This window comes from Rhinopithecus roxellana, chromosome 4, assembly GCF_007565055.1.
Source record: "Rhinopithecus roxellana isolate Shanxi Qingling chromosome 4, ASM756505v1, whole genome shotgun sequence".
Lineage (NCBI taxonomy): Eukaryota > Metazoa > Chordata > Mammalia > Primates > Cercopithecidae > Rhinopithecus > Rhinopithecus roxellana.
In genome coordinates this window covers 29,626,078-29,644,536 of record NC_044552.1, presented here as the reverse complement: position 1 = coordinate 29,644,536, position 18,459 = coordinate 29,626,078, and the positions used below count along the sequence as shown (strand labels likewise).

Genomic DNA, 18,459 nt, shown 5'->3' with positions numbered 1-18,459 from the left:
ACGGAGTCTCGCTCTGTCGCCCAGGCTGGAGTGCAGTGGCGCGATCTCGGCTCACTGCAAGCTCCGCCTCCCGGGTTCAAGTCATTCTCCTGCCTCAGCCTCCTGAGTAGCTGCGACTACAGGCGCCCGCCACCTCGCCCGGCTAGTTTTTCGTATTTTTTAGTAGAGACAGGGTTTCACCGTGTTAACCAGGATGGTCTCGATCTCCTGACCTCGTGATCTGCCCGTCTCAGCCTCCCAAAGTGCTGGGATTACAGGCTTGAGCCACCGCGCCCGGCCTCTGCTGGCTTTTATACCACAGAAAAATATACCACTAAAGAAATGTGGAGTTAATTTTAATGGTACTTCACTGTAAATCTGGATCTCCTGTTCCAGTGCAGAGCTAGTCACCAACAGTACCGAACCTTTGCAAGCAATTCAATTGGAGTTCACCCAAACCCTCTATAGTTGAGTTATTCTGCTGTATCACTCCATTAAAATTTAAATAGCATTGAAAACAAAAACGTGATACTACAGAAATGAATGTGTCAATTCAAGAATGAAAAAATGGAAGTATATTAATGAGCTATAAAATATTAAAACAATGATCCAAATACATCTTTGAAAATTAGCAAATCAACTAGATATACACAATATGTATATACTGAATGTATATACATATATTAACATGTATATATCGAATGTAAAATGCTGCAAATCAACTACACACACACACACACACTCTGAATGTAAAATCCTGCAAATTCCTTTAAAATGTAAACTGCCATGCTGTAAAAATGGGAGAAAGATGTCACTCACGGTGCCATCTGCAACATAAGCAGCTTGAACTAGAAAATGCAATATGATCTGTTGCTGGACACAATTGCACAATCTCAATTACCCAGAAGATTCTACCAAACAGGAAATTCATGATGTGACTTTGGGAAACACAGAAATCATATTTAAAGATTAACACATCCAAAAGCCTGGAATTTGTTCCAAAACAAAAAACGATTTTACAGGCCCTTTTCAAATGACGCATACAATACGAATTACTAAAACACAGAAAAAGCTAACAGTTAAATCTGATATTTAGTTTCAGATCCGTAGCTTTTAAATTATAGAAAATCTAAAATACAGGGTATAAAACCTTCCAGGTTAGAGAGCAGTTAGTGAAATATTTCAGGTCTGGAAATTACATGGTATCGACTTAATTTAAAACACACTCACAGTGTAAATTAAAGCTAAAAAGTATCTCTTCCCTTCCTTTTCTATGTGGTTCCATATCCTTACGAAAACCATCGTGTACCTCAGGCCATAAATGCAGATAACTAGATAAATCCCTGCAAACTCTCAAAGGGACTTTTAAAACACAGTATTCGCAGGAATTATCTCAAAAAATATTTACAATACCTCCTAGCACTGTTAATAATTTTTTGATCTTGAGGGCGCCTTACAGATCCAAATGAAAAAACTGTTTTGTCGAACAATACTTAAATGAGCAGTGGTATGTGACTAATCAGTGAGACTGCCAGTTTCTCAAGCTGCAGTGTTCTTGCAGGCACTACCACCGCCGCCCCTCCACAGAAAGGAAATACGCTTTCAACCGAATCGGAAACACACCACTCAAGCTGGCACAGTGCTCACCGAGATAAAGTCGGTATTTTAAGCTCTATGGATCGCTGCTAATTCAACTGCGAATTCAAAAAGAACACTTCTCAAGATGGGATTTCGACAGAGGTTTGGGGGAAAAAAAAAAAAAAAGGCCCGGAGAGAGCTCCCTTCCTGGTCAGTTTTGTTCAGATGACCGCAGTCTTCGGGTTGGGCTCTGCCCTTCTGCTTCTCCCGGCAGCTCCCCGAGCTTGTCTGCTCAGAGGACAGGGTCCGGCGCCACAGCGTGGGCACATCGCGGGAGAGGGTCCTTCTGCTCCAGGTCGGGAGGGAGACCCCCAAGGAAGCAGCCCCTCCCCCGGTGCCTGCCGCCGAGCAGCAACCTTCCGAGAGGCGAAGGCGCAGGGTGCTAGCCAGAACCGAGCTCCAGCACCACCACCTACCTCTCGCAGCGGACTTGAGCGCTGCACACGGTGGACCACAATACCCGCGTGAGTGCAGGGCGAGGGGTGCAGGAGGTGCAGAACAGGCAGAGCTCGAAGGGGCAGCAATGCCCTCCCCCGAGGAAAATTCCTGCCACTTGACGCAACGCAGAGCAGTGGTGCAGGCCTGGCTCTCGGGCGCGAGGGGCCACCCTGCCCACAGCGGCCCCAGGCCCGGCGACACTCACCACACAGAGCCATAGGCGCCGGAGCCCACTGGAGACAGGTTCTGGTAACGCTCGGGCACCTCCCAGATTGTCTTGTTCAGCTCCTGCCGGTAGAACGTGGGCCTCTCCTGAGACATTTTCCAGCGGCAGTCGCCGGGCAAGAAGGTGGCCCTATGGGGCCCCCGCCTGCCCCCGCACCCTCTCCCCGGCCCTTTGCTGCCCGCCCAGCCGGGCGGGGACCTTGCGCTGGTCGCCCGCGCAGGTGCGGCTGTCGCGACCCCGCAGACTCCCGCGCGCGCGGCTGCTGTCAGCCGCCGCGGCTGGATGCGCCCCTGCGACTGAGGCAAGCCCCGCTAAGGGCAGGGACGCGCTCCGGCGCTCAAGGCTGCGCCCGCCGCGATCTCCCTGCACCTTCGTCCCTACAAGGCCGACTCCGAGCTGCGTCGCAGTACTCCCGCTCCAGCTGCTGCGCCCGCTGAGGCTCCAGTGGTCGCGGTTCCACAGCCAGCAAACAGGAGCCTCCCGCAGTACTCTCGCGAGAACAGCTCCCGGGACTCTCCGAGAGCCGAGATTTTACCCAATATGGAACCTCTTCGTGGGCGGGGCTTCGTGAGAGGAGAGGATGGGAGGAGCAGTTCTCGCGAGAAGAGAGCAACAACTGGAGACCAAAGGCAGAAACTCCCAGGGACTGTCTCCTTAAGGGCGCGAAGGCGGACCAGGGAGGGAAGAGATAAGCGGGCAGCATACGCCGCGCGCGCCCCACCGTGGCCGGCGGCTCAAATACCTGGCTCTGTGGTAGAAAACGACAGTGACAAATAGCGTGTCGGGGAGAGTCAAAAGATCTTTAACCGCGAGTAGTTACCAGCAGCGGAGCACCTGCTCAGCTGAACCCCCAAATTCCAAAAATCACTTGCATGAAAAAGAGACAGGTGGCCGGGCGCGGTGGCTCACGCCTGTAATCCCAGCCCTGGGAGGCTGAGGCGGGCGGATCACCTGAGGTCGGGAGTTCGAGACCAGTCTGACCAAAATGGAGAAACCCCGTCTCTGCTAAAAATGCAAAATTAGCCGGGCGTGGTGGCGCGCACCTGGAGTCCCAGCTACTCGGGAGGCAGAGGCAGGAGAATCGCTTGAACCAGGGAGGCGGAGGTTGTGGTAAGCCGAGATCGCGCCATTGCACTCCAGCCTGGGCAACAGGAGCGAAAGTCCGTCTCAAAATTTAAAAAAAAAAAAAAAGCGAGACACAGGTTCTGGCCAGAAGGCTGTTGCATTCCCATCTGCTCAAGGACATATGGGTTACTCTACATGTGGGTTACTCTTCGAGACGCTGACGAAATATGTCCCAAAGGCAAATGTTAACCCTACATCAAAGCTGAGGCTTTCCAGGGGCTGGACGCGGTGGCTCACGCCTGTTATCCCAGCACTTTGGGAGGCCGAGGGGGTCGGATCACGAGGTCAAGAGATAGAGAACATCCCGGCCAACATGGTGAAACCCCGTCTCTACTAAAAAATACAAACATTAGCTGGGCATGGTGGCTTGAGCCTGTAGTTCCAGCTTCTTGGGAGACTGAGGCAGGAGAATTGCTTGAATCCGGGAGGCGGAGGTTGCAGTGAGCTAAAATCGCGCCACTGCACTCCAGCCTGGCGTCAGAGGGAGACTCCGTCTCAAAAAAAAAAGCTGAGGCTTTCCATTCAAACTCTCCTAATAGTTCTTAAACTTACATGCAGAAAAATCACCCTGGGAGTTTAAGATGCAAGTTCACAGGACTCACAGGGAGTCTAATTGGGTAGGTCAGAGGAAGGCATCAAGAGCATGTTTTTTTTTTGTTTTGTTTTGTTTTTTTGTTTTTTTTTTTGTTTTGTTTTGTTTTTTTTTTTTGAGACGGAGTCTCCCTCTGTCGCCCAGGCTGGGGTGCAGTGGCCGGATCTCAGCTCACTACAAGCACCGCCTCCCGGGTTCACGCCATTCTCTGCTTCAGCCTCCCAAGTAGCTGGGACTACAGGCGCCCGCCACCTCGCCTGGCTAGTTTTTTGAATTTTTTAGTAGAGACGGGGTTTCACCGCGTTAGCCAGGATGGTCTCGATCTCCTGACCTCGTGATCCGCCCGTCTCGGCCTCCCAAAGTGCTGGGATTACAGGCTTGAGCCACCGCGCCCGGCCAAGAGCATGTATTTTCATAATACATCTTAGGTAATTCTGATTCAGGAAAGTCTCTGATCAATCTCCCTTTGAGAAGCATTTAAAAAACCATTACACTGAAGATTTGAAACTGACTCCTATCCTGAAGAGCCATCAGTGAAGAGGATTTTAAGCATTCAACTCACACCTCTTCGAGGAGGGAGAATAGGGCAGAAGTCTCATCCAATTTAGGCAAGTCAACTGACCTTTCCCGAACCTTAGTTCCAGCTTCTAGGAGAGAATTCCTGCCCTGCATTCCCGACTAACAGAGTCATTTGTAAAAACTAAACAAGATAAATGTGAATGGGCAAGGCATTATAACCCCATGCCTACATCCATTATCAACCTACGCCTATGCTAAAGCTTGTTACAATGAGCAGAAGAATCAGATCCTGCATCATTGTCTTAGTTTCTTGTATTAGAAATAACTAGGTCCAAGCCAGGACGTTTCTCAACATTTCCCGGGATTATTCTATTTTGTGTCATACACCCTTGGAGGGCTCAGACTTTGCCTATCTTGTCCCAACATCTAGCACAATATCTAGAACATAAAACATGTCCCATAAGTATTTGTTGAAAAAATTGTGAACAATGACCATGATTTCAATTTAAGAAGTGGTACAGGATTCTCAGTCCTCCTCAAGGAAAGCAATATAAAACCAAAAAACAGAGTCATGGGTGATTCATGGAAAGCTGTTTTGCATTCAATGTAGCTTAGCTGGAATTCTCTTATCTACAAAAACATGATGCTTGAGAATGTTCCAAACTAGGGAGGCTAGGAAGCTTTCTAAGAAGTAATGGAGGGTGAAGGGGAAGTAAGAGCAAAAACATGATTGTGAAGAAATGAGGGATGGGGTTGAGGGGATCGAGGGAATGAGGGAATGGTTACAAGGGGTGAGGAGGAAGCTTGGAAGTAGGAATCCTCAGAAATGCACATTTTTATCCTACAAATTGGGATGATGAGGTGAGGGTGAATGGAAGGGTAAAGATAAAGTAAGCAGTATATTCATACACGCATTCAACCAATGTGTATTAAATGCCTACTAGGTGCCAAGCACTTGTAGTTAAAAAGTGTTTAAAAACTACAGTTGCTGCCTGCGTGGAGCTTACAGTCAATGGGAGGGCAATCATTCAACACAAATTCATTGAACACATCCTATGTCCACCACACTGTTTTAGGCACTGATAATAAAACAGTTAATGAAAGGGATAAAAATCGCTGCCCTCATAGGGCTAAGATGATTTACAAAAAGGAATACACAAAGTGCATAATAAGGTAGACATCAACACAGTCATCAAACAAACAAGTGTAAAACTGTAACTGGGCCAAGCAGGAATACAAGGTGGAGTGAGAGACAGCGATAGGGACAGGGATAGGGTGGGAGGAGGGTAAAGGGAGTGAGTGCAGACGGCATGTCTGCATCCAGAGCCGGCGATCTGGGCAGGAAGGTGTCATCCAATGGGGAGAACTAGGCCTGTGGGGCAGCGAGCCTATGGTTGGAGACCTGGGTAACCCTCCTAACCTCCATTTCCTTTTACCGCTTCTGACCTGAGGAAGGCTAAGTCTTCCGGAGACGATAGTGAATTACCGTCTGTGCAGTACACATGTGCATTGCTGTATGTTCAGGGCACGAGGCCTGGCACCAAATAGGCCCTCGATCAAGAACAGTAAAACCTCGGAGAGAGTAGGAGCTTCGGTACCCAGGTTTACCAAGTACCAAGGGGCTCCCACGACTCAGGTATGAGGAGGACGACCTAGGTACCCCTTTCCCGGCTCCCTAGCCCAGCTGCTCATGCTCCCCTTCCTCGTCCCCTCCCCCACTCTCATCTTCTGCCCGCCCGGAACGTCCGCGGGCTAGGCCACAACGGCTAGGGAACCGCCGGTATCCGCGTCCGCAGCGCCGCCAGCCAGGCGGGAGCCGTGTGGGATCCCAGCGCCCGCACTCCCGCCCCCGCCAAGGAGCCAGGTGAGCCGCTGCCGGGAGACGCCCGGGCGCCGGGGGCTGCAGGCGGTGAGCGGCGAGGCCACAGCGGGTCCCATCGCGCGGGCTGCGTCTGTCACCGGCAGGTACCCAGGTATGCCGCAGAGCTAGGCACGCCGCAGGCGCTCAGTCAGTATCTGTGGAATGAATTAATGACGGTCGTCCCTGGGAGCTTATCTCTCAGGTATTGTCTCTACTTTCAAAGGCCGTGTGGATGGCAATGACAAGAGACAGTGTGCGCGTTTTGCAAGCTGCATCCTTTCAAATTCTCCTGTCTATATTGTCAAAAGCCCCAGAACTGATGTGCTACCTGCACCCCACCGCCTATCCCATCCATTTCCTCCCGAGGCCTGACTTCCCGGCCGTTTCTCCTCCTTTCAGACCTCACTGCTTTTGTTCATTTTATTCCCTGTGACTGAATCCCCACCCCCACCTCCTTGCCCCTTTCTTTTCATGTCAAATGCCATTGATGTGTCAGGGGCCCCCGTGAAGCCTTCTCCAGCAACCCCACCCCAATAATGAGCATCTCTCCAACACACCGTGTTACAGTCTCCACATTGCACGGAAAGTGGTTGTCCCTTGTGTCCAATGGTCATCCACTTAAGGAACTGTCATCTTATTAGTCATCCCCAGCCGCTATTCAAAGTGACTAAAGGATCTAAAGGCCAGGCTCTTTGCTTATACTTTTTCTGTATTCCCAATACATTCTCCATAAAAACCTAAGTAGTAAAGGGTTGTTTCTGATGGAATTACAAATGCTTATTTTGAAATTTTGGAAGTGAATTTCGCCTTTCCATGATTATAGAAAACATAAGAAAGTTCAGGGGGAAGATATTCCTGCAACTAAACTAGCTTTCAAGGTTTCATATCATTTGGGTCAATAGCCATAAAATTTGATTGTATTTAAACTTTTTATTCCTGACTTTTTTTTTTTTTTTTTTTTTTTTTTTGAGACAGAGTCTCGCTCTGTCTCCCAGGCTGGAATGCAGTGGTTCCATCTTGACTCACTGCAACCTCTGCCTCCCAGGTTCAAGCAATTCTCTGCCTCAGCCTCCTGAGCGGCCAGGACTACAGGCATGCCACCACACCCAGTTAATTTTTGTATTTTTAGTAGAGAGTGGGTTTCGCCATGTTGGCAAGGCTGGTCTCGAACTCCTGACCTCAGTTGATCCAACCGCCTCAGCCTTCCAAAGTACTGGGATTACAGGCATGAGCCAGTAAGCCATGCCTGGCCTATTTTTTACTCTTAAAACACTCTGAACACAGATAATGTAAATAATGATAAATGGAATGGATGGACAGATGGATGGATGGATGGATGGATGGATGGATGGATGGATGGATGGATGGATGGATAAGGGTACTATGGAGGGTGAAAGAGCTAGGCCAAAAGTGCTTGTATTTTAACAGGGCCCCCAAACTTAGCACTGAAAGGCTCATGAAAGATAATCCACTATATTTATAGTGGTACTCATACTTTAATTTTTATCAGAATCACCTGGACAGCTTCTTTGCTTTTTTTTTTTCTACCTAGCAAGACCTACTGAATCAGAAACTCTGGGGGCCCAGCAGTCTGGACAGCTTCTTAAAACAGACTGACCCCCCGAGTTTCTGATTCAGTAGGTCTTGCTAAGTGGGGCCTACTCGACAGTAGGAGTTTCTGGTCATTGCATCTTCTTGGGAAGGGTCCTGCTAGTACATGAAATCAATCAAGAAAGACATAATGGAGCTGGAGAAATTCCAAAGAAAATTACTTAAAAAACAATAATAAGGAAACCATGTGTTTACCCTTGCTGCTGTTAGCCAGACATTTGTTGGAGTTCCTTAAAGACAACTTTCCACCTGCTCCTCCTGGCCATCCTCACTGTGGTTGTAGGAGTTTATGACTTGATAACCTCTCCTAGATTATCGTAATATTAATGATCTCCAACTGGCTGTTTTGCCTCGGTCTCTCCTATCTCCACCGTCCAACAACTTTTTGTGATGATGGAAATGTTTTATATCTGCACTGTTTAGTAAGGTAACCACTAGCCATATGTGGCTGTTGAGCACTTGAAATCTAGCTAGTATAATTGAGGATCTGAATTTTTTATTTAAAGTTTAAATAGGCACATGTCGCCAGTGGCTACCATACTGGACAACTCAGCTCTAGAACATAACACTGGCACATTTCATCTTCCCAAAGTGCATCTCTGTGCATATTACTACTTCTGAAAGACTTTAAATAAGCCTGACGCAGTGGCTCACGCCTGCAAACCCAGCACTTTGGGAGGCCGAGGCGGGAGGATCACCTAAGATAGGGAGTTCAGGACCAGCCTGGCCAACATGGCGAAGCCCCGTCTCTACCAAATATACAAAAATTAGCCGGGTGTGGTGACACGTGCCTATAATCCCAGCTACTTGGGAGGCTGAGGCAGGAGAATTGCTTGAACCTGGGAGGCAGAGGTTGCAGTGAGCTAAGATCGCACCACTGCACTCCAGCCTTGGTGACAAAGCTGGACTCCATCTCCAAAAAAATAAAAAATAAAAAAAACATATACATACATATGTAGATGTATATGTAAACATATGTAAAGTAATTGACAACATTTAAAAGTCAGAAGATTCCACATAAAAATCTGGCATTATGGCTTCTCCTGGAAAAGATCAGATCTAAGCTATTCCGGGCCCCACATTGACCAATGGCAAGAATGGCTGGAGCAAAGCAGCTTCTGCTGGCTTTGCCAGCCCCACTGTTCCCACTACTCCTTGATGGTCATATTTTGCCTATTTTACACCAATCCTGCTTTAATTTCACTTTCAGAACAAAATGCTGGGTTCTAGACTCTCAATGTGACCCAGGATATCAGGTTTGTCATTAGCAGACTAATTAGGCTTGTTTAGGTTACTGGGAACAAAGAGACTACTCATGGAAGTACATTGGACAATTATATGGGGAAAGTAAGGAAGATTGGGTCTGTATTCCTATGCGTGGGGAAAGAAAGGCGGGGTGGGGGGCGGAATTCCTTACATTTTAATACACAGTTCTACCTTTTTTTCTTTTTGTGAGAGACATGAAGCACTAATTATCTTAAGTGATATATTGTAAAATACCTCTCCCATCCTCTTACGTATTCCCCAGTCACCTCAATGGTTTAGTGAATTTGTGATCTTTAGTTCATGGTTGTTATACAGCATACTACTTCCACCCAATGCTTTGAGGGTAAAAATACAATATATAACTATGGCCCAATTACTTACGTTTTCTAAAATCTTAGTTTTACACCTGTAAAATGAAAGAAATAGTAGTACTGGTATTGTTGTGGAAATTTAATGACATAACTCGTGAAAAAATTTAGTGCAATGCATGGCATAGGATAAATGCCCAATAAATGTTGGTGATGATGATGATGATGATTGTTCTGAAGGAAAACAAAGTTGCTGACACATTAAACTTATTTGCGGCATCACCCATCATCTATATAATTGTGTAATCTATATAATTTGAGGGTTTACCAATATATTTTATAGGTATATGGTTTATACATACGCTTTTCTACATTTATGTGGAAGAATTTTAGAGTTTATGCTTTTCTTATTGTTCAAAAACATAGATTATTAAGAATGGTTATACTTTCTCCCAGAGATGGATCCCTATCCATCCTCATTTACTCTATCTTTTCAATCTTTTTAAAAAGCAGGATAGGCTGGGCGCGGTGGCTCAAGCCTGTAATCCCAGCACTTTGGGAGGCCGAGGCGGGCGGATCACGAGGTCAGGAGATCGAGACCATCTTGGCTAACATGGTGAAACCCCGTCTCTACTAAAAATACAAAAAATTAGCCGGGCGTGGTGGCGGGCGCCTGTAGTCCCAGCTACTCGGAGGCTGAGGCGGGAGAATGGCATGAACCCGGGAGGTGGAGCTTGCAGTGAGCCGAGATCGCGCCACTGCACTCCAGCCTGGGCGACATAGCCAGACTCCGTCTCAAAAAAAAAAAAAAAAAAAAAAAAAAAAAAAAAAAAAGCAGGATAATATAGACTTTTTTTTTCTTTTTCTTTTTCTTTTTCTTGTTTGAGATGGAGTCTTGCTCTGTCGCCCAGGCTGGAGTGCAGTGGTGTGATCTTGGCTCACTGCAAGCTCCGCCTCCTGGGTTCATGTCATTCTCCTGCCTCAGCCTCCCAAGTAGCAGGGACTACAGGTGCCCGCCACCATGCCTGATTAATTTTTTTGTATTTTTTGTCTTTTTAGGGGTTTTGCCATGTTAGACAGGATGGTCTCAATCTCCTGACCTCATGATCCACCCGCCTTGGCCTCCGAAAGTGCTGGTATCACAGGTGTGAGCCACTGCGCCCAGCCGATTTTTTTTTTTTTTTCTTTTTGAGACAGGGTCTTGCTCTGACACCCAGGCTGGAGTACAGTGGTGCGATTCCGGCTCACTGCAACCTCCACCTGCTGGGCTCAGGTGATCGTCCCACCTCAGCCTCCTGAGCAGCTAGTACTACATGCCCATACCATCACACCCAGCTAATTTTGTTTCTATTCTTAGTAGAGACAGGGTTTCACCATGTTGCCCAGTCTAGTCTCAAACTTCTGTAGCTTTTTCTGCTACACCGTGAGGCCACTAACTGTATACGTGGCAGTCATTCAAGAAATATTTGTTAAGGGCCTGCTAAGTTGCTAAGTGAAAACCATTAGTTTGGGTCCTGGGGCTGCTGCTGTGAATAGTCACAGTCCTGCCTCCTGGTCTTACTTTTTTTTTTCTTTTTTTTGTTTTTTGAGACAGAATCTGGCTCTGTTGCCCAGGCTGGAGTGCAGTGGCGCGATCTCAGCTCACTGCAAGCTCCGCCTCCCTGGTTCACGCCATTCTCCTGCCTCATCCTCCCGAGTAGCTGGGACTACAGGCGCCCACCACCATGCCTGGATAATTTTTTGTATTTTTAGTAGAGATGGGGTTTCACCGTGTTAGCCAGGATGGTCTCAATCTCCTGACCTTGTGATCCGCCCGCCTCGGCCTCCCAAAGTGCTGGGATTACAGGCGTGAACCACTGCGCCCAGCCCCTGGCCTTACATTTTGTGGGGGAAACAGACAATGGATAAACAGACAAATAATGAATCAGGTGCTGGCAAGTGCTGTGAAGAAAAGTAAAAGGTAAAGGGGTAATGATGGCTGCTATTTTAGAGAAGGAGTTAGAAGACTTGTATTGAGCACTTAACCCTTCATATGGACTTCTTCATATATGCTGGATAGTGAGCATTTTCAGTGAAGATTGTTGATTAATACTGTCTACCTCTTGATCATTTTCCTACAACATATCAACACAATTGAATATAAAGAAAACTAGGCCTCCCACCAGGACACCTGGGTTCTAGTCCTGGTTCTAATAAGTATCAAACAGCAAAGACTGTTTAAACTTCTGGGTTTTGTTGTCTCCATGTGAAAAATGAAAAGAATACACATAAAATTATACAACATTGAGAAAGAGTTTTGTACAACCGAAAGATGCTATGCAAGTGTAAAACATTATTATATAGGAATTTTATTTCCTTAAAAATACGCTGAGGATCTAGACTACTGAAAATGCTTTTTTATTTGATCTCTTCCCACTCATCCAGGAATGGCACAACTAGAAAGGAGCGCCATCTCTGGCTTCAGCTCTAAGTCCAGGCAAAGCTCATTCCCCTATGATGTTAAACGTGAAGTATACAATGAGGAGACCTTTCAACAGGAACACAAAAGGAAGGCCTCCTCATCTGGGAACATGAACATCAACGTCAACACTTTCACACACCACGTCCAGTGCCGGTGCGTGTGTCCGATCATTCAGCCGCCACCCAGCGGGGCAGGACTGAAACCTAACCTGACTCCTTTGGTGTCCACTTCTCTTTCTTGTCTGAGTTCCTGTAATCAGAATCCTGTAGTTGATTGTGTAATTTTTCTTCAGTCATTTTTGTGGTTTGTCTTGCAGTACCTTTTTGATTGTAAACTTCCTGGGCATAAAGATCTTGGGTGTCCCTACAGTATCTAAGGAGGATATTTCATAATTCCATTGTTCAATCAACCACGACTACCAGACTCCTGACCAAAAATAAGATAGCCAGCAAGCCACAGTGGCTCACACCTGTAATCCCAGCATTTCAGGAGGCCAAGGCAGGCAGATCACTTGAATCCAGGAGTTTAGACCAACCTGGGCAACATGGTGAAACCCCGTCTCTACTAAAAAAACAAAAATTAGCTGGGTGTGGTGGCACGTGCCTGTAATTCCAGCTGCTCAAGAGGCTGAGGCATGAGAATTGCTTGAACCTGGGAGGTGGAGGTTGCAGTGAGCCGAGATTGCGCCACTGCATTCCAGCCTGGGCAACAGAGCAAGCCTCCGTCTCAAAATAAATAAATAAGATAGCCATGGTGGACTGATGAATGGTAGGGGAATGAGATTCTTCTAGTCTCATATCCAGCAGGGCCCACATGGTGGTACTCATGGTCACCAAGGTAGAATCTACCACCACCACCTCTGAGACCCACTGTGACTAGCTAGGTCCTGCAGTTCAGGGGCTCTTAGCCTGTTTGTGTGCTTTGAACCTCCTAGCAGTCTGATAAAGTTAATCAACCTCTTTCAGAATAATTTTTAAAATGTTTTTTATTGCAGTGAAATACGTCTCACATAAAATTGGCTATTTTGACCATTTTTAAATATACAATTCAGTGGCATGATTGACATTCGCAGTGTTGTGCAACCACCACCGCTATTTCCAAAATTTTTTCATCACCTTAAACAGAAATTCTGTTAAGCAATAATTCCCCATTTCCCCTCCCCTCAATCCAAGTAACCTCTCTTCTGCTTTCTGTCTCTACAAATTTGCCTATTCTAGCTATTTCATTTAAGTAGAATCATACAATATGTTTGTCTTTTTGTGTCTGACTTCTTTCACTTAGCGTAATGTTTTCAAGGTTCATCCCTATTGTAGCATGTATTAGAAGTTCATTTCATTTTATGGCTGAATAATATTCTCTTGTATTTATATACCACATTTTGTTTATCCATTCATTAATGGACATCTGAGTTGTTTCTACCACCGTTAGGCTGCTGTAAATAATGCTGCCATGAACATTGGCACAGGAGATCTGTTTGAATCTGTTTAGGGATATAACTGGGACTAGCATTGTTGAATCACATCATAAATCTGTGGTAAATTTAACTTTTTAAGGAACTGCCAAACTGTTTTCCACAGTAGCTGCACCCCTTTACATTTTCATTGGCAATGTACAATTTCTCCATGTCCTCTCCAACATTTGTTATTTTCCATTTTTTTAATTATAGCCAACCTATTAGGTATGAAATGATATCTCATCATGGTTTTCTGTTTTTGCTTTTGTTTTGCATTTTCCTGATGACTAAAGATGATGAGTATCTTTTGGTGTGTTTATTGGTTAATTATATATCTTCTTTGGAGAAATGTCTATTCATTTCCTTTGTCCTTTGTAAAATTAGGTTGTCTTTTTGTTGTTGAATTATAGAAGTTCTTCATATATTCTGGATATTAAACTTCTATCAGATATATGTTTGTAAATCTTACATAATTTGTAAATATTTTCTCCCATTCTGTAGGTTTCACTCTGTTGATAGTGTCCTTTGATGCAGAAAAGTTTTTTGGTGTTTTGTTTTGTTTTGTTTTGTTGAGATGGAGTTTCACTCTTGTTGCCCAGGCTGGAGTGCAATGGCACAATCTCCGCTCACTGAAACCTCTGCCTCCTGGGTTTGAGCGATTCTCCTGCCTCAGCCTCCCAAGTAGTGGGGACTACAGGCACATGCCACCACGCCCAGGTAATTTTTGTATTTTTAATAGAGATAGGGTTTCCCCAAGTTGGCCAGGCTGGTTTTAAACTCCTGACCTCAGGTGATCTGCCCGTTTTAGCCTCCCAATGTGCTGGGATTACAGGTGTGAACCACTGCACCTGGCTGATGTAGAAAAGTTTTTAATTTTGATGAAATTCAATTTATCTGTATTTTCTTTTGTTGCCTGGACTTCTGGTGCCATATTTAAGAAACTATTATCAAATTCAAGATCATTCAAGATCATGCATATTTTCTTTTCTTTGTTTCTTTTCTTTTTTTTTTTTTGCAGGGGCACAATCTCCACTCACTGCAACCTCCACCTCCCAAGTTCAAGCAATTCTCCTGCCTCACCTCCCGAGTATCTGGGACTACAGGTACACGCCACCATGCCCGGCTAATTTTTGTATTTTTAGTAGAGATGGGATTTCATCAAATTGGCCAGGCTGGTCTCGAACTCCTGACCTCACATGATCTGCCTGCCTCGGCCTCCCAAAGTGCTGGGATTACAGGCATGAGCCACTGCTCTGGGCCAAGATGGTGCATATTTTCATCTATGTTTCCTTCTATGAATTTTATAGTTTTAGCTTTTAAATTTAGGTCTTTGATCCTTTTTGAAGTAATGTTTGTATATAGTGTAAGGTAAAGGTCCAGCTTTATTCTTTTACATGTAGATATTCCATTTTCCCAGGACAATTTGTTAAAGAGATTGTCTTCACCTAGTAAATGGTCTTGGTCAAATAATTTTTTAATGCATAAAATAAGCAGGATTATAAGGAAAACCAGTTACATTGAAATACAGTTATCTAAATATCAAAAATACCAAAATTCTGTTATTTAATAATATAGGTCTAATAACTACCATAATTTCAAAGTAGTGATGAATGTAACTAATATTTCAAGATCTCCTTAGCAATTGTAATGTATATAGAAATGTTTGTGATTTCTACTGGTGACAAAGTCAAGTTCTGCTGATACTACTGTGGTTTGTTGCCAACATTCATAATTGAAGGAAATGCTAAAGAGGTTAGTGAAGTAAAGATATAAGTTTTCCGACATAACTTCACATATATCCCCAAATACTATCTACAGACCCCTTGGGGGTCCACAAACCTCAGGTTAAGAATCCAGGCCGGGTGCAGTGGCTCACACCTGTAATCCCAGCACTTTGGGAGGCTGAGGCGGGTGGATCACTGAGGTCAGGAGTTTGAGACCATCCTGGCCAACATGGTGAAACCCCGTCTCTACTAAAAATACAAAAATTAGCTGGGCTCGGTGGCATGCGCCTGTAGTCCCAGCTACTCAAGAGGCTGATGCAGGAGAATTGCTTGAACCTGGGAGGCAGAGGTTGCAGTGAGCTGAGATCATGCCACTGTACTCCAGCCTGGCAACAGAGTGAGACTGTGTCTCAAAAAGAAAAAAAAAAAAGAATCCTTCATGACCTACATCATTATAGCAATCATAATTACTCAAGTTGTCATCACTCACACTCTGAATTTATTAGTCCTTCTTGTCCCCTGGTTTATCACCCACAATTGGCACATGTTGGTATGTTGGCATGTTGGTGACAATTGTGGAAGGTCCCTACACAGCCCTGATGCGGACTGTCCCTTCCTTGAGACATTTTCCTTTGTCCACATCTTGCCTTTTGTAAGTTGTGCTCTTGGATGTCCCTCTCTAGTCCTCTCACTTCCTCTGCTCCATGATGGATCTGGGGACATGTGCCAAAGAGGGTATTTGGGGGCAACATTGACTTTGTCTCTATAAAATGATGGTCTTTTCCCCTAACTTTACCCTCATTATAAAAAATTATTCCCAGTGAAATTTCAACCTAACTCCTTTCTACCTTTCTTAGACTTGCCATCCAGACACTTAAATCTGACCCATTCTGCCTCCCATAAGCTTTCTAGCAACTGTTACTCCCTACTTCTAAAACATACGGTTCTCTCCACTTCTGAATTTTGACCAGAAAGGTAGCACAGCACAGTAGTTAAGAGCACAATTCTGGCTGGGCACAGTGGCTCATGCCTGTAATCCCAGCACTTTGGGAGGCTGAGGCGGGCAGATCACAAGGTCAGGAGTTCAAGACCAGCCTGGCCAATATGGTGAAACCCCATCTCTATTAAAAATACAAAAATTAGCTGGCCATGGTGGCGTGTGCCTGTAATCCTAGCTACTCGGAAGGCTGAGGCAGGAGAATTGAGACCAGAATGCAGAGGTTGCAGTGAGCTGAGATTGTGCCACTGCACTCCAGCCTGGCTACAGAGTGAGACTCCATCTCAAAAAAAAAAAAAAAAGCACAATTCCGAAGCCAGGCTGCCTGATTTTGAATACTAGTCCTGCTGCTTCTCAGCTGTGTGACCTTAGGTAAGCTATTCAACCCTGCTCTGCCTCAGTTTCCTTATCTGTAAGATCAACATGATAATAGTACCTGCCTCATAAAGTGATTATGAGGTTTTAAAGAGTATTTGTAAAGCAACTAGGAAATAGCACTAGATAAATGAGGTTTTTTTTCTTTTTTTTTTTTTGAGACGGAGTATTACCGTGTCATCCATGCTGGAGTACAGTGGCACTATCTCAGCTCACTGCAACTTCTGCCTCCCAGGTTCAAGCGATTCTTCTGCCTCAGGCTCCCAAGCAGCTGGGACTACAAACCTGGCTAATTTTTGTATTTTTAGTAGAGATGGGGTTTCACCATATTGGCCAGGCTGGTCTCAAACTCCTGACCTTGTGATCCGCCCGCCTCAGCCTCCCAAAGTGCTGGGATTACAGGCGTGAGCCACCGCGCCTGACCATAAGTGAGTTTTTTAATGTAAATAAAATAATATTTTAACCCCATCTCTTTCTTTCTACAGAAAACCTCTTAATATCTTTCCTCATTTTCTTCCTCTTTAACAATTGTAAATCCCCCCTCTTATCAAAATCTCCTCTGTGCTTTCATTTTGATTCTTCTATTTCTCACTTTTAAGATGTCTTAACTGAAATCCAGATTCATGTCTAAATGCTAATACTATTTCCCCATCAGCTTCAACCTCCATTCCTCTAATTCCCTCCTTAGTTCCTGTCACTCTTAAAGCCTCATCACTCCATGTCCATTGTATTTTTCACCATGGGGAAGAGCTTTGATGACTTTGCCTTGGGTGGCTGGCTGGTCTTTCCCTAAGTGATACACAGAGAGGAAGGGAGACTGAACCAGGTGAAGGAACAAACTGTTCCAGTGTCATGCTCTACTCTCCTCCACAGAGGCTCATAATTAGAAAGAGCATACTTTGTACACCTGCCACACACCCAGGGACTCTACCTAAGAACAGCAATGTGATGTTCCTTCCAAACCAATGGTCTTGCTCATGGCTGTCAAGCAGCATTTCACAGCTTCCAATAGGAAATTTGGAGGCAGGAGAGTGGCTAGAACACTGAGCTAAAATCAAGGACCTTGTTTCTAGCCCCATCTCTGCTCACACTTATTCCTGTGACCTTGGTAAAGTCATATTTATTTGGCATTAATTACCTTAGCAATAGTAATGCCCATAGTTGTGAGAGTAAAACATATGTAAAATTACTTCTTGTCTGAGCACACACTTCAGCCTTGACTACGTTAAAGTTGTATTTGTTATTGTAGTCAAATCCCAATTATCTAGCTCAGTTTACACACGAAAAATCTTCATACTTTTTGCTTTCAACCCATGCTAAGATCTAAATAACAAAAAGCAATTTAAAATCAAATTGGTTTTCCTGGTTGATTAATGATGATTCTGTCATTTTAGATGATCTGAAAGTTAAAGCAGGTTTTCTCAATCTCAGGATCATTGACATTTTGGACCAGAAAATTCTTTCTTGTGGAGAATTGGTCTGTGCATTCTGTGCTGTTTAGCCTCTACCCACTTGCCAATTGCAAGAGTCAAAAATGTCTCTGGGCCAGGCACGGTGGCTTATGCCTGTAATCTTAGCACTTTGGGAGGCTGAGGCGAGCAGATCACCTGAGGTCCAGAGTTTAAGACCAGCCTGGCCAACATGGTGAAACCCCACTTCTACTGAAAATACAAAAATTAGCCAGGCATGGTAGCACATGCCTGTAATCCCAGCTACTCAGGAGGCTGAGGTAGGAGAATTGCTTGAACCCGGGAGGCAGAGGCTGCAGTGAGCCAAGATTGTGCCACTGCACTCCAGCCTGGGCGACAGAGCAAGACTCCATCTCAAAAAAAAAAAAAAAAAAAAGTATCTGGAGATTGCCACATGTACACAGGGGAACAAAACTG

At 45.2% G+C, this 18,459-nt stretch overlaps 2 protein-coding genes across 9 annotated transcripts in view; one reads left to right on the top strand and one right to left on the bottom strand.

Moving 5' to 3' along the window:
* Positions 1-2,893, bottom strand: part of MAPK14 (mitogen-activated protein kinase 14) — an 85,971-nt gene extending 83,078 nt beyond the window's left edge. For 3 of the 5 annotated variants that reach the window (XM_010389673.2, XM_010389674.2, XM_010389677.2), the window contains exon 1: positions 2,261-2,893. In XM_010389673.2, the coding sequence (XP_010387975.1) occupies positions 2,261-2,376 (116 nt within the window). In that variant the 5' untranslated portion in view covers positions 2,377-2,893. Of the gene's footprint in view, positions 1-2,033; positions 2,201-2,260 lie in introns of those variants that run through there. The other 2 variants (XM_010389675.2, XM_010389676.2) reach the window with 2 other exon arrangements.
* A 3,140-nt stretch (positions 2,894-6,033) lies between these two features.
* Positions 6,034-18,459, top strand: part of SLC26A8 (solute carrier family 26 member 8) — an 83,573-nt gene continuing 71,147 nt past the window's right edge. The window contains exons 1-2 of one of the 4 annotated variants that reach the window (XM_010389671.2): positions 6,034-6,381; positions 11,988-12,177. In XM_010389671.2, the coding sequence (XP_010387973.1) occupies positions 11,990-12,177 (188 nt within the window). In that variant the 5' untranslated portion in view covers positions 6,034-6,381; positions 11,988-11,989. Of the gene's footprint in view, positions 6,581-11,984; positions 12,178-18,459 lie in introns of those variants that run through there. The other 3 variants (XM_010389670.2, XM_010389672.2, XM_030928421.1) reach the window with 3 other exon arrangements.